At 42.8% G+C, this 13,226-nt stretch overlaps 1 protein-coding gene across 6 annotated transcripts in view; it reads left to right on the top strand.

The window, feature by feature from the left end:
* Positions 1 to 13,226, top strand: part of MYOCD (myocardin) — a 184,382-nt gene that overhangs the window by 77,300 nt on the left and 93,856 nt on the right. For all 6 annotated transcript variants that reach the window (XM_086930585.1, XM_086930587.1, XM_086930584.1 and 3 more), the window contains one exon: positions 8,760 to 8,815. In XM_086930585.1, coding sequence (XP_086786711.1) covers positions 8,760 to 8,815 — 56 coding nt within the window. The remainder of the gene's footprint in view (positions 1 to 8,759; positions 8,816 to 13,226) is intronic.

Raw genomic sequence — 13,226 nt, 5'->3', positions numbered from 1 at the left:
TGGGACCTCCGGGGACTCTTCACCAATTTTGTCGCCAACTACCCAGGCTACCCCTGCACCCAATACAGACATATAATGGCACCACAGCCACACAACAGTTGAACGTGTGGAGTTGCGGAATGCAGGCATAACACATTTGAAGCACTACTCTGCCCATATGACCCTACCCCAGTCCCCCGCAAGCCAGCGACCCGTGGTGGTGGGCCCATGTTGCACGCTGTGCTTACAGGGCCACTAGCCCTGTGCGACTCATGTCATCCCCCCTTGTAGTTCTGACATTGCATGTCTGAGGGCCTTATGACTGGTGGTGTAGTTGCCAGCATCAGCTACTCCCTGTGGGCTGCCTAACACTCACCCCACACACAGCCAGCACGGGTGTCACTGGATTGGTGGACCTGCCATCACATTCTGCAAACCAAGTATTGACTCTTTTCTCCCTGCACTGTCATAGGTGATCAGGGATATGCACACTGCTCTTGGATGATGACACCCCCCTGGCCACACCCACCCAGAGGCAGTACAACACGACCCACATACACACCAGGAGCATCGTTGAATGCACATTTGGCGTGTTGAAGTCACGTTTCAGGTGCCTGGATGGCACAGGTAGGAAGCTCCTGTACAGTTCGGACATCATGTGCAAGCTGATCGTTGCATTCTGTGTGTTGCACAACATCTGTGTTTGCACCAGGGCCCATGGCTCCCAGTTCCAGAGGTACCGGCCGATGGTGGTGGTGATGGGGCAGGTAGCCCACATCCCACTGCAGCAGCGGCAGGAATAACCCGTCGGAATACCATCATTGACACTTAATTTTCATGAGCACATCACATTGTGACTCTCCCTGCCAATCAATCGACAGTAGAAAATGTCCAAATGCACTGCATGTGTGAAGAAAACATATTTGCAGGTCTCAGCTTGTACTTCTACATTTTAATGTTACTTTTCCCTGCGATTTCGGATGTGATTTGGAAGGTTGTGCACATTTGCTGAACCAGTTGTGTCCTGTGCTCAGATGTGGTGGGGGTGCTGTTTGAACCGTGATGTTGTCAATGCAGGGGTGCACTCCTCCTTATGTGCATATGCTGCATGGTGGGTGTATCACTCCTGCGGCTCTGATTTGTCTGCCACTGGTCTCTTTTGTGCAGAATGCCTGTCGGTTCAGTTCTTCTACAGTGCTTGGATGTTGTGGTGTACATGTTGTCCTCTGCAGTTGGCCAGGGTGCATCCGTGATACTCCACTGCTGGTAGATTTTGTTCTGTGGCATTTTCTGCATGCTGTTCTTGTACTATTTTCCCGCATTGTGCTTGAGTTTTGCTGCCCTCGCACTGGTTGTCACTGTTTTCTTATTGTGCTTTTTTTGCGTTGGGGTTTGTTTCTTTATCTCCGTCGAGGTGGTTGTGTCGCGGACATTGTCCGCGGTGTCGGCAGACTATCGCATGCTACAGCCGTCTTGTGAATTCCTCGTTGTTACAGAGTTGTTTTCCCGCGATGGGCTGCGATGTTGAAAATTGCGTTAACCTACTCTTGCGGTAGTTATCACATACTCTTGTGAATATACCCGTTACTTTCTCAAGGTCTAGAAATACTCCACGTTGTTCTGGTAAACCCACAACCACCTCTCCTGAGTGAAGAGCATGATCACAGCCCATGGTGTTTGAAGCAACCACCCCATGGTCACAAACAGTGCTTAATTTAAATGTCAGTGTGATGCATACCAAGGCTGGTAGCCCTAAATCCACCTGATGCCTCTTGTTTCCACTACTAGACAATCCCAGCCTCATTATCAAACCCTCGCAAGTGTCTGCTTCCTCCAGTCTCGTCCTCTTTCTCATCTGTGTGTTTTACCTTCTCTTGAACTCTGTAAATATCTGATGCAGAAAAATAACTGTTGGTCCTCAAAAATAAGTGCTGTGGCTTCCACAGGCTCAAATTAAGCGCTGGGCATCATTATCATCAAACAAACTTCATTCGGCATTAATACTGTAAAAGTAAATCATAAAAAGATTTCATGCAATCATTCTAACAACAATAAATGACAAGGACCACAATTAAAATGTGATATGAGCGACATAAAATCACACATTATATGACTAAGAAAATTCGAATCCCCTTTAAGCTATCATAGCAAATTACTGCTAGAAGGACAAAGTGCAAATGCATAATTGTAATGAGAAGTTCGTGGCAGGCACTTGTTAAGAATATCTTTTTCTAATAATTAATGACCCTCTAATGAAACTAATAATTGCACACCAGACTTCTGGCACATCTAGCTTCTGTAAGTGGCAGTAATCCTTTTAGTAGGATTTTCAATTTAAAGGGAGTAAAACTGGATTGGACAATCGAGTTCACACCAACAACAACAAAGCATAAAATTAACTATACTTTGGTGTGAGTGGTTATCACACGGGCAATTAGAAGCTTTTCAAACCATGCTCCTTGTTGGATGAAATCTAAAAGAAAATGTAAAACACCCATACATTAACTGGTTAAATCTAATCTATGCTGAGTATTGTCTGCATAGATTGGATAAAACTCCAACTCGTATCTGGGGGATAAGGTCTAATAACTTGCCAAAGAGGACAACGAAGGGCATTGGTCCGGAGTGTACATTAAGCCTTATCCAGGCTCTGGCAGCAGACTTAGAAGTTCAGGGGTTGTAAAAACTTCAGAAACCCCCAGTCTTGAAAAAATGATGATGACATTAATAACCAGGGAATATTAACCATCTTGTCCAAGACCATGGAGTCTAAAAGAATACTTTGAGTGAGACCAAACGTGAGAGAATGCCAAATGATGTCCCATAGCTGGAGAGGAGCCAGCTCAAGTAAGTCTTCTAGATAGGTCACAAAACTGTACTTTTTTGAACCAGTGGAGATGTAGAGGTAAGGTACTGGGTTACCAGTTTAGTGACAAGGGCTGGCCACTTTTTTCTTTTAGTTCAATAAGTTTATTAAAGATTTAGAAGGTTAAAAAAGTTAAGATACAATACATAATGATACAATTGATATAGGAAAAGAAAAGAAATATATGAGTTCATTACAGTAATCGATCCAATTATAGATAGAGTAACTTAAATAGTATCAGACCAAATCAGGAAGGGCTGCCCACTTTTTTAACAAGTTCGTATAATTGTGGCTTCAGACCTCAGTCCGTTACGAGTGCAGAAATGAACATACTTTGGCAAAAGTAGCTTGTACAATTTCTAAAACCACATATTGTGGTATCTTTTAGGTTGAGACACATTGACCATTTGTTTTGTTGATTGCATTCTGCACAAATGTGCCTGTGCAAGAAAATGACAAAACAAGGAAAACTTTGGCAGAAACACTGTACAACCCATCTCTCTGCATAGGCAGAGGATAGTACTGGGGGATGGGGAGGGGGTTTCTAAGCGATCCATGCTTGTCACTGCTCCTTTGAGGTTGTCTCATGGAAAAATCCAAGATCAGTAGGAATGGCTGTGTGTCCCTTGTTTAGAATGTGAAAAGTACAGCAAAGGTATCAGAGAGAGAAATGGGTAAAGGGATGGACAAATGGTTACTGTTAAATGCTTGGTACAGTCAAAAAGCAAAACCCTGCTGCTTGGAATACTACAGAATTGGAAATAGTATTCTAATGGGGTAAGCATTACCAGAAATGGAAATCACCATAGCATAAGACGGGCCGTGTCCAAAATAATGATGTGAGGCTTAAATTAGGATTTTGAGCAGCAAGTACCATTAACCCCTTCGATGCTAGTGACAGAACCATTCCGTCATGCCTCACGGTTGGGCTGTGCGGATGACGGAATGGTTCCGTCACGACCACACCCGCGAATGGAATGTTCAGCACCGGGGGAGAATCGGCGCCGCAGGCAAGGTGTTAAAAAATGGTGAGGCCGATTCAGAACTAATCTGAGATAAAATTCTACACTTACTACTTTTGGTATTCATACAAGACATTTAGTAGTTGTAAAGTTAGGATTCCTAACTTTTCAACTACTAAATGCCATCTGTGAATACCAAAAGTAGTAAGTTTAGGATTTTATCTCAGATTAGTTCTGTAATCGGCCCCAGAGTTATGGGAGTGTAATTGTGAGTGCAGTTGGAAATCTCCCAAATCTGGACAGCCATCTTAACTACCATTAAGGATGGCTTCATTTGAGATTTAGTAATGGTCAAGCCACGTACCCTATCTGGGACACAGAGCAAACAGCCAAGAAGCTGAAACAACCTGAAGGGATATAAGTGACCCCCAAGGCAGAAGGCACCATTCATTCCCCCAACCCTCCTTGCAGATTGTGATAATCCTCAGACCACAGGAACAGCCTTCAGGAAAGATACCTACACGGGGGAGCTGCGTGTTCTAAAGCCAAAAACTTGCAGATTTCATTAGAACCTTGTGAAGATTGCAAAGAAATGTTGCGTGCCACTTACGAAGATCTAGCAGCCATCATTTGTTCGAGCACATCGTGGTCTCCTGTAGATGATGTCTCTTTGCCCTCTCTCTTTATTTATTCTGCCTCAGGCTGCCCTTTGGAGTTAGCTCAGTGTAGGTATATATTTAAATTTTTGATATGGTTCAATAGTTAATATAGAATGAGTCACACAATATAGCAAACATGTTTGCCTATTGAAATTTAAGCTAATCATGAGTGGTGCTCTAAGAACAGAGGTATGATGCGTTGTCACTGGTTGTTGTGATTAGGTACATATATGTGCTTTCTGAGGGTGAGATAAAAACTCATATCAGTTAATACTTCTTTTAAATGACAGTGGGTTGGCAGTAAATATCTTGTGCGAGTTCTGCATTCACTCGATTCTCTGTAGTTGTTACATACACAGAGGTCTCTGGATTTAATTACCAGTGCATCATTTGCTGGGCACTAATTTGTTAGATAAATGGTGCAGAAAGAGACAATGCAGAGCAAACGCTTATCCATCTCACAAGGCATTTAAACCTTCGGAAATAGAGATTGTCAAAAGTGTGCCTGGCCTGGAAGGAATTTCAGATTGTGTTTTTATCTGTTACTCGGGTGCTGCTTGTCGCCTTTAAAAATATCCTAATGCTCTCAAAACCCAAGTGAAGTGGCCCTATCAAGAAAAGGAAAAAAACTGCAGCGAAAGCACCCTTGGTTCCTGGGCTGTGAATGTGTAGTTGTGTTTTGAAAGTATTTTCCGAGTGCTAGTGTATTCTTGTCTGAAAGATGAAACTTTAACTTATAAATCCTGTTTTAGCCACTCAAAGTTACTTAATCGACAGTGTGATTGATGGCGGCGCTGTTCCATTTTGCTTATTGGAATATGTTATATTGTGTTGTGTCTTGTGTTGCGACTGATTGCACTGCATTGGTTGCTTTATGTTATTCCAGATTGGTAAAATAGCTCACTGGGATGGAGCAATTGTATCAATTATGTGTGTGTTGCACTTACCTGTAAGTCAAATAATCAAATCCTGCCCCTTTCCCAGTTCAGCAGACCTTCGAGGTGGTAAGACCTATTGCCTGCAGTGCCGGAGAGCTGCATGGCTGCGGCGGCAAGCGAAGCACATATAACACGTTCTTTATTAATGGTAGAACACTGGTTCATTTAGAATCCACATCAACGCTGGTTGACTACATTGGCAACCAGGATGTGCAAGCGTCATTCATATGTGTATGTACAGAGCATAAGTATAGAAGTCACGGACTGCCGTAGAAGGGGGACAGTAGATTCACTATTCAGCGAACATTCACTAAGTTAGGACCTCGAGTGCAATGGTTTGACCTGGGGGAGGGGCGGGGGGGAAGGAAGCACTGACAATCCAATGGGCCAGACCAGTGAAAGGTGCGTGGGGAGCATGGTGTTTGGGAGCGGTAATGGAAAGGAGAGTTTGGAGGGTGCTCTATCGGTGGGAGTCCCTCACCAGCGTGGATGCCACATTTAAAGACGGTTCTTCGTTACAGTCTCGACCTGCACCAAATGCCGGGTTAATATTATAAAGTTGGTGGGGCAGTAGGAAAGATGCCCAGGTTTAGACCAACCTGCTGCTGTCCAGATGTGCAGTACTTTTATGAAGGGTACTGGCAAAGCATGCAAGGAATCAATGAGGTGGAGGCCCCCATCTACACATACCTGATGTACAACATTGTTATGCCATTGCAAAGCCGGAAAATAACAAAATTACAGGCTTTGTAGCTGCAAACAGTGAGTCGGTTGGTCAAGTTTTCTGACTCATTAAATACCTTTTGTGACTCATTCCAAATCGTAAAAAGGACTGGACATAAAAGTAGATTCTGCCTTCTCTTTGAGAATTGCACTGTAATGTATCAATGATTTGTGGCAACAACTGACGTAAAGCCATTGAAATCTTATCTACTCCCAAGGAGGGTTGTACTGAGACAGAAAACAGGCCCAGACACCAAATAGGAGTGGCAGCCCATTAGTGAATCAGATAGCTAAAAAGGTGTCCCAGACTTGTAAATAGGGTGCCTTCGAACTGGCAAAGACACACTGCACAGGTGTTTAGAAACTTTGAGAGACTGCGTGCATTGGTGCTACCTTGAGTCAATGTTTGTGATTGTATCAAGGAAATCAACTGCAAAAAACAGCCCACCAGACCATAAAACAGGCCCTCAAACTTCCAAGAAACTGGCCCACACACAGACCTATCCGGCCAGCCACTCGGGTACTGCTTGATTGCCATATAGGCCAGTTCAACCCTACTTTCAAGTTGGAGTGTTAACTGATTCATAAAGGGGAAGTTGCTCCCATGGCACACTGCACCTTTGGAAATAACGTGGAGTGGCCTACTTAAATGTATCCCTTCACGTACCACAGGTACCACACTCCATGCACACACACACACACACACACACATACACACACACACACACACACACACAACGATACACACACAAATCCACACACACACACACACCCAACCACAACCACACACAATCACACACTACAACCACACCCAACCACACACACAACCACAACCACACACAACCACACATACACACACACCCACACACACAACCACACACACAGCCACACACACAACCACACACACCCAACCACACACATACAGCCACACACACACAACCACACACACAGCCACACACACAACCACACACACACAACCACACACATACAGCCACACACACACAACCACACACACAACCACAACCACACACACAACCACAACCACACACACACAACCACACTCACACAACCACACACATAACCACAACCACACACACAACCACAACCACACACACACAACCACACACAGAACCACAACCACACACACCAACATACACAACCACACACACAACCACACACACAACCATAACCACACACAACCACATACACAACCACACACAACTGCACACACAACCACAACTAAACACACACACACAACCACAACCACACACACAACCACACACACACACAACCACACACAACCACACACACACACCCACACACACACACACATGAATGGACATCAAGGTTAAGAGCATAACTATCAATAGTGCAGCAGGTGTAATGACACTGATGCAAAGATGTGTGAAGGGCCCACTGCATCCCAATTCTGTGTGTCTTTTACAATCCAGCAGGTTGAGGAGCCCATCTTCCTTGCTTGCATAAGATTCCAAGACATCCTTGCTGTAAACGTATTGATTTACCAAAATGTTAGGGGTAGAAGAAGCGAAACCATGCACTCGTTGGACTTGGATAACTTTGCACTTGATTCTTTGTCCCACTGTTTGCACTGCTGCTGAAGTGCTACACGGAGCTCAAGGCACTTAAACATCACAAGGATGCAGGGAGATTCAAGCCCTGTTTGCTTCTGTTCATAGCACTGCCCACATGGCCCTTGAGACCAGGGGTAGGAAGGGCAGCGGGAAGGGGACCATAGAACAAGCCAAGGGTTGCTGTTGCTACATCTCATGGCACCTTTAATTGAATACCATGCTCAAGATGCGTTCTTTTGCCTGCAGTATCACTTCATGCTGGGGCGGTCTTCTGAGGCCAATTGTCATGTTTTTTAGTCTATCTCTGAATAAGAAAAAAATACCTCTTTATTTCGAGGATGTTCTGTGCCCAACATGTTAACGGTATTTTACTATTGGGACGTTATTAACAAAAAGTATCATTATGTGATTTATCAGCAGCTGGCAACCTTCCTTTTGTCATCACTAAATATTCCAGGGTCCCCTCTACGGACTCCTGTGGCAGTGCACCACTTCTGTTTACAGATCTTAAAAGATACTACCGGATATTACTTGTTAAACATATAACATAATAACATAGGTCACGTTTTGACAATTTAAATGAGAACACCAGTATTGAAACATTATCTTGTGACATATTCTTGTTTTCTTGTAAAAAAAATATCACTTATTTTGAGGAAAGTTGATGTAAAAATATTTATGTATCATTTTCAAGATATTTTATAACCAGCACCCATCCAACGTCATGGTAGTCTCTCTAATCAAAGGAAGGTTAAAATTGTGTTGTTTGGCAACTTTTATTTTCTACTCTATGACAAAATTAATTATTGGCAACGTATAATTCGGATTGGTGGAAGAGATGAAGTGAAGCAGGGTTCTACCCAGTCAATTCCATTGCAACTGCTCTCGTTTCCAGATCGGTCTAGGATACATTGCTAAACAATGGAAACTTCCTTTGTGCAGTGTTTAAGGAGGTTGTGTCCAATGATTAAAAGCAGGTAATGAGCATTCCTATTGCAGAGTTGTCTCTCATCAGCCCCATCTTCTTCCTATTCTTCCAGCACTCAAGAGCCCAGCTGCGTTCCATGAGCAAAGGAAAAGTCTGGAGCGAGCCAAGGTAACGTCTGCGCATATCCGCACCTGTCTTTATAAATCAGCGCAACCCAAGGGTTCCATTTCAGCGGAGCACAATTTATGACAAGCACTGCAAGTGTAGGTTTCTCCAAGACCATAGCTCTAGAGGTACCATAAACTATCAACATTCAGGGGCATATTATCAAGGGATTTATCTCCGCTTTTTTGGCTTTAAAAGCCAAGAAAGCGGAGATTATATTATCAGCAACAGGGTGCTAACACGCAAATTCGCATGTTAGCACCCTTTTTCTCTACGCTTCCCCTTGCATCTCTAATGAGATGCAAAGGGGGCGTTCCAGAGAAAAATAATAGGAGAAATGTTGTTAAGCGACATTTCTCCTAATATCAAGGATTTTGCTAACCCTGTTAGTGATAAAAAAGCAGCGCTAACCACGGTTAGCACTGCTTTTTTTACACCTGGTATTTTCGTGACTTAGCCATGATATCCTATGGAAGGTGGATATCATGGCTAAGTTTGTGAGCCCCTATCATCAAGCTAACGCCAAACTTTGAGAGATTATCGTTGGTTTTCCAGTGATAATCTCTCAATTGGCAGTTAGCGTGAGGATTTTTATCACTTCTGAGATAAACCTTGCTAATAGCAAGTTATCTCTGCGATAATTTCCGGCGATGCTTAGCGTTAAAAAATTTGTTGCTAAGCATCGTTAGCGGGTAATATCGCTTAACGTTGATAATATGCCCCTCAGTTTCCAACCTAGCCTGAAATATTTCTCTTGTGTACTGCCGGAGAGATATACAATGGAAACGGTGCATCTCTGATACGTGACATCAATGTTCGCGAGCTGTCATGTCGTATTACTTCATGTAACGTCACAAGAAGCCTGTAAAAGCCCGGGTACTGTTTGGTCACTAGCAGAGTGGATAAGATCCGGGTTGTCTTTTTTATTGTTATTCGCTTTATTTTTGCTTTGATTATCAAATGAATGAGAAAGGTCATGCCTCAAATACTTGTCAAAATGTATTGTTATAGAAAATCCTGCGTCAGGTAATTGACACGAGAGCAGAACTCCTCAAAATCTTCATAAACTTAAACTACATTTCAATTCACGTGAAAAGTATCTAATTAATTGTCCATTCAATTTTCTGTATCCAATTTTTCAAGGCAATAGACACATTTACAACCAACATGCAAATAAACATGTGCCGCCTCACGGTTTACTACGAGCCTGACTGCAGTCAGAGAAACCTTGCATCAGCATCTGAGGTTGCATTTTTTACTGCGCTGTAACAACATTTAGCAAGGCTATCTAGGGTTAGATTTAACACTGTGCCATTAGGCCCTACCCCAATCAGGGAAAGCTAAGTTTGTCATGTAGGGTTGGACGTAATACTGTGCCATAGCACCTTACACAGCAATCATCCTCGAAACCTAGCAACCAAGCAATGTATCATTGCATTTTTAATTGGATATAATATTGTGTCATAATGCCTCATCTGTCAACCAGAGAAAGCTAGCATGACCAATTAGAGCTGGATTTATTAACACTCTGCTGTAACACCTAACCCATCAATCAGAGAAAACTTTCATGGTCATCTAGGATTTAGTTTAATACTGTGCCTTAACACCTTACCCATCAATCAGAGAAAGCTAGCTTTGTAATGAAGGGCTGAATTTAACACTGTACCATAGTGCCTTTCACATCATTCATAGAAACATCACATTGCTGTTTAGAGTTGGATCTAATACTGCGTCATAATGCTGTTTCCCCTCAACCAGGCAAAGCTATTATTTCCTAGTAGTGTTGGATATAATACTGTGCCGTTACACCTCACCCATCAATAGGAGAAAGCTGCTATGGTCATCTAGCATTTAGTTTAAATACTGTGCCTTAACACCTTTCCCGCCAATCAGAGAAATATAACGTTGCCATCTATGGTTGGGTTTAATACTGTGCCTTAGTGCCTTACACATCAATTAGAAAAAGGTATCTGGGGTTAACTTCTTAAAAAATCCCAAATTTTGATTCAGATTTGTGTTTGCCAAATACACCTGCATGCACCCCCTTCAGTCTATTAATTGAAACGCATCATTCTGTTTTGATTATTTCAGATATTGAGACTCCTCAACTGGAACGGACACGACTTAGAACAGGAAAGGGTTTCAAAAGAATATTAAAAATGGTTGCCAGCAAAGCAAGGAAAGCTTCCTGACATAAAATGTTACTAGCATCCAATTTTCAGTTTTATTATTCGCATATTTCATGTCGGTCAGCTTGCATACCGTTTCTAAAACTATACTAAACTGTTTTAAAGGGATAAACTCCAGAGGACACGAGTGATTTACAGGTGTCCAGCAGTAAGCTGTAGAGAAATAGAATAATAAATGTAATAAATGTAAATAAAATAGCCGGAAGGTTAATATGGCTACCTACAGTAGAGCAGGGGGAATGGCACCAGGACCCATGGACACCTCACTAATAGATGTTTTCTTAACTTCTAAAAAGAGGGGCGAGCGCACATTTGCCTTGATTAAATTAGGGCACGTGGCAGCCTTGCTTCTCCACCTGGAAAGAAGAATGAAGGGGATGAGGCCTAGGCAGCAAACCTAGGATTCATCCAATACAGCATTCACCAGTGCCAGTAGCGCTCTCATAAGAAACAAGTTGGGTCCCTGTGCTTATGTTTGTACAATTTAAGCACTGTCTCTAAGCAGAGACCACTACAACGCTTCCTGTTCACAAACACTTTGAACGGACCGCACTAAAACTAATAAAGCCTATTTGAAATAGTGATTGCCAAATACCAATGTTTTGCGATGCCACCATGTCTGTGATTGCTTTTCAATAAAGCAATCTTTTTTTGTTCAAATCCAGAAGGTTTTACATAAACCATTTACCGCGGCGTAAATTCCACAGTGGTGCGGGCATTCCATTAGGTGGGCAAGGCTGCATCGGCCAACGGTCGTGCGTACCTCAGATTATATCGCTGCATTAAGAAGGATTTTATAAAAGGGATAGTTTTTAAACATGAAGTCAGAAGCATTTATGACCCTCCACCATCTGAGACGGATGTATGTTGTTGCTTTTACAACCAATGCCTTTACCACGCAACTTTTACAACGCAAGTCGTTACAACGACTTGCGTTGGGGGGCGCTGGATAGTCAATAGTTTAATTTACTATTCCAACTCCAGTCCCCGTGGATAGTAGGGAAGGTTTTGGATAGTAAATTAAACCATTCCCTATCCTACAGCGCCCCCCAGCGTAAGTCGTTGTAACGACTTGAGTTTTAAAAGTTGCGTGGTAAAGGTAGTGCGTGGTAAAACTTGCGTTGTAAACGCTGTTCCCCTCTGAGACAATGCCATTGGTGTATTAATTAAGAGGCAAGTCACTTTTTGTGTGCACCTTATGTGTGACTTAGGGCCAGATGTAGGTGAAATAGATTTACCGATTTTAAATGACCGAATTTTACCGATTCGGTAATTAAAAATCTGTAAATCTATGGGGTCGACATGTAGGTATTCCAGATGTGCTGGAATACCGAATCGGATGATTTCGGTATTTACCGATTCGGTAAATACCGAATCGGTAATGCCCATTCATTCCTATGGGCTTTGAAGCCCATAGGAATGAATGGGCATTACCGATTCGGTATTTACCGAATCGGTAAATACCGATTTTCACAAGGGTGCAGGGGATGTCACTTTGACACCCTCTGGCACCCCCAAAACAGGCTCGGATGCCTTGTGGCAGGCATACATGCCCTAAGGGCAGGTCTGCCTGTCACATGGCATAGGTGTGCATGCACACATGTGCATGCACACCGGAATCGGTATTTTACCATCAAATTGGATTTGATGGTAAAATACCGATTTGGTAAGGCTCCTGGGACTCTGAAGAGTCCCACCTACATATGGGTGGCTCAGATTCGGTAAATTTACCGATTTTTAATTTTACCGAATCGGTAAAATTACCGAATCGGTAATTTTACCGATTCGGTAAAATAAAGCCCCCTACATTCCAATCACCTATTTACCGATCGGTAACGGCCGAAAATACCGATTTTCGGCTGTTACCGACCGACCTACATCGGGCCCTTAGATTCTTATTATATATGGATCAACATTATAGCTTATTAAATCAAACACAAGAAGCAATTGAACAGTGCACACTCTGAAGTTGAATATTTCAAAATGCTCTAATGTGCACTAGCAATGAAAAAGGAGGCATAGTTAAATTAAATATTTGCTTAGGATCACTCAATTTGTTCAAGCAGGGAAGCCGGAACTGATATCAGGTTTTCTAGTTTGCCATTATGCAATTCAGCCTCTCCCTGGTTATCTTTTCTCACACCTGTTTTGCATCAAAGGTTAACCCTTTGGCTTTGATTATGGTGCATCAGGTTTGAGCATGTGTGGCAGGTGGAAGCTACCTA

The sequence above is a fragment of the Lissotriton vulgaris genome, chromosome 7 (genome assembly GCF_964263255.1).
Source record: "Lissotriton vulgaris chromosome 7, aLisVul1.2, whole genome shotgun sequence".
Taxonomy (NCBI): Eukaryota; Metazoa; Chordata; class Amphibia; order Caudata; family Salamandridae; genus Lissotriton; species Lissotriton vulgaris.
The sequence above is the reverse complement of the archived record's forward strand: the minus strand, read 5'-3'. Positions and strand labels throughout refer to the sequence as shown.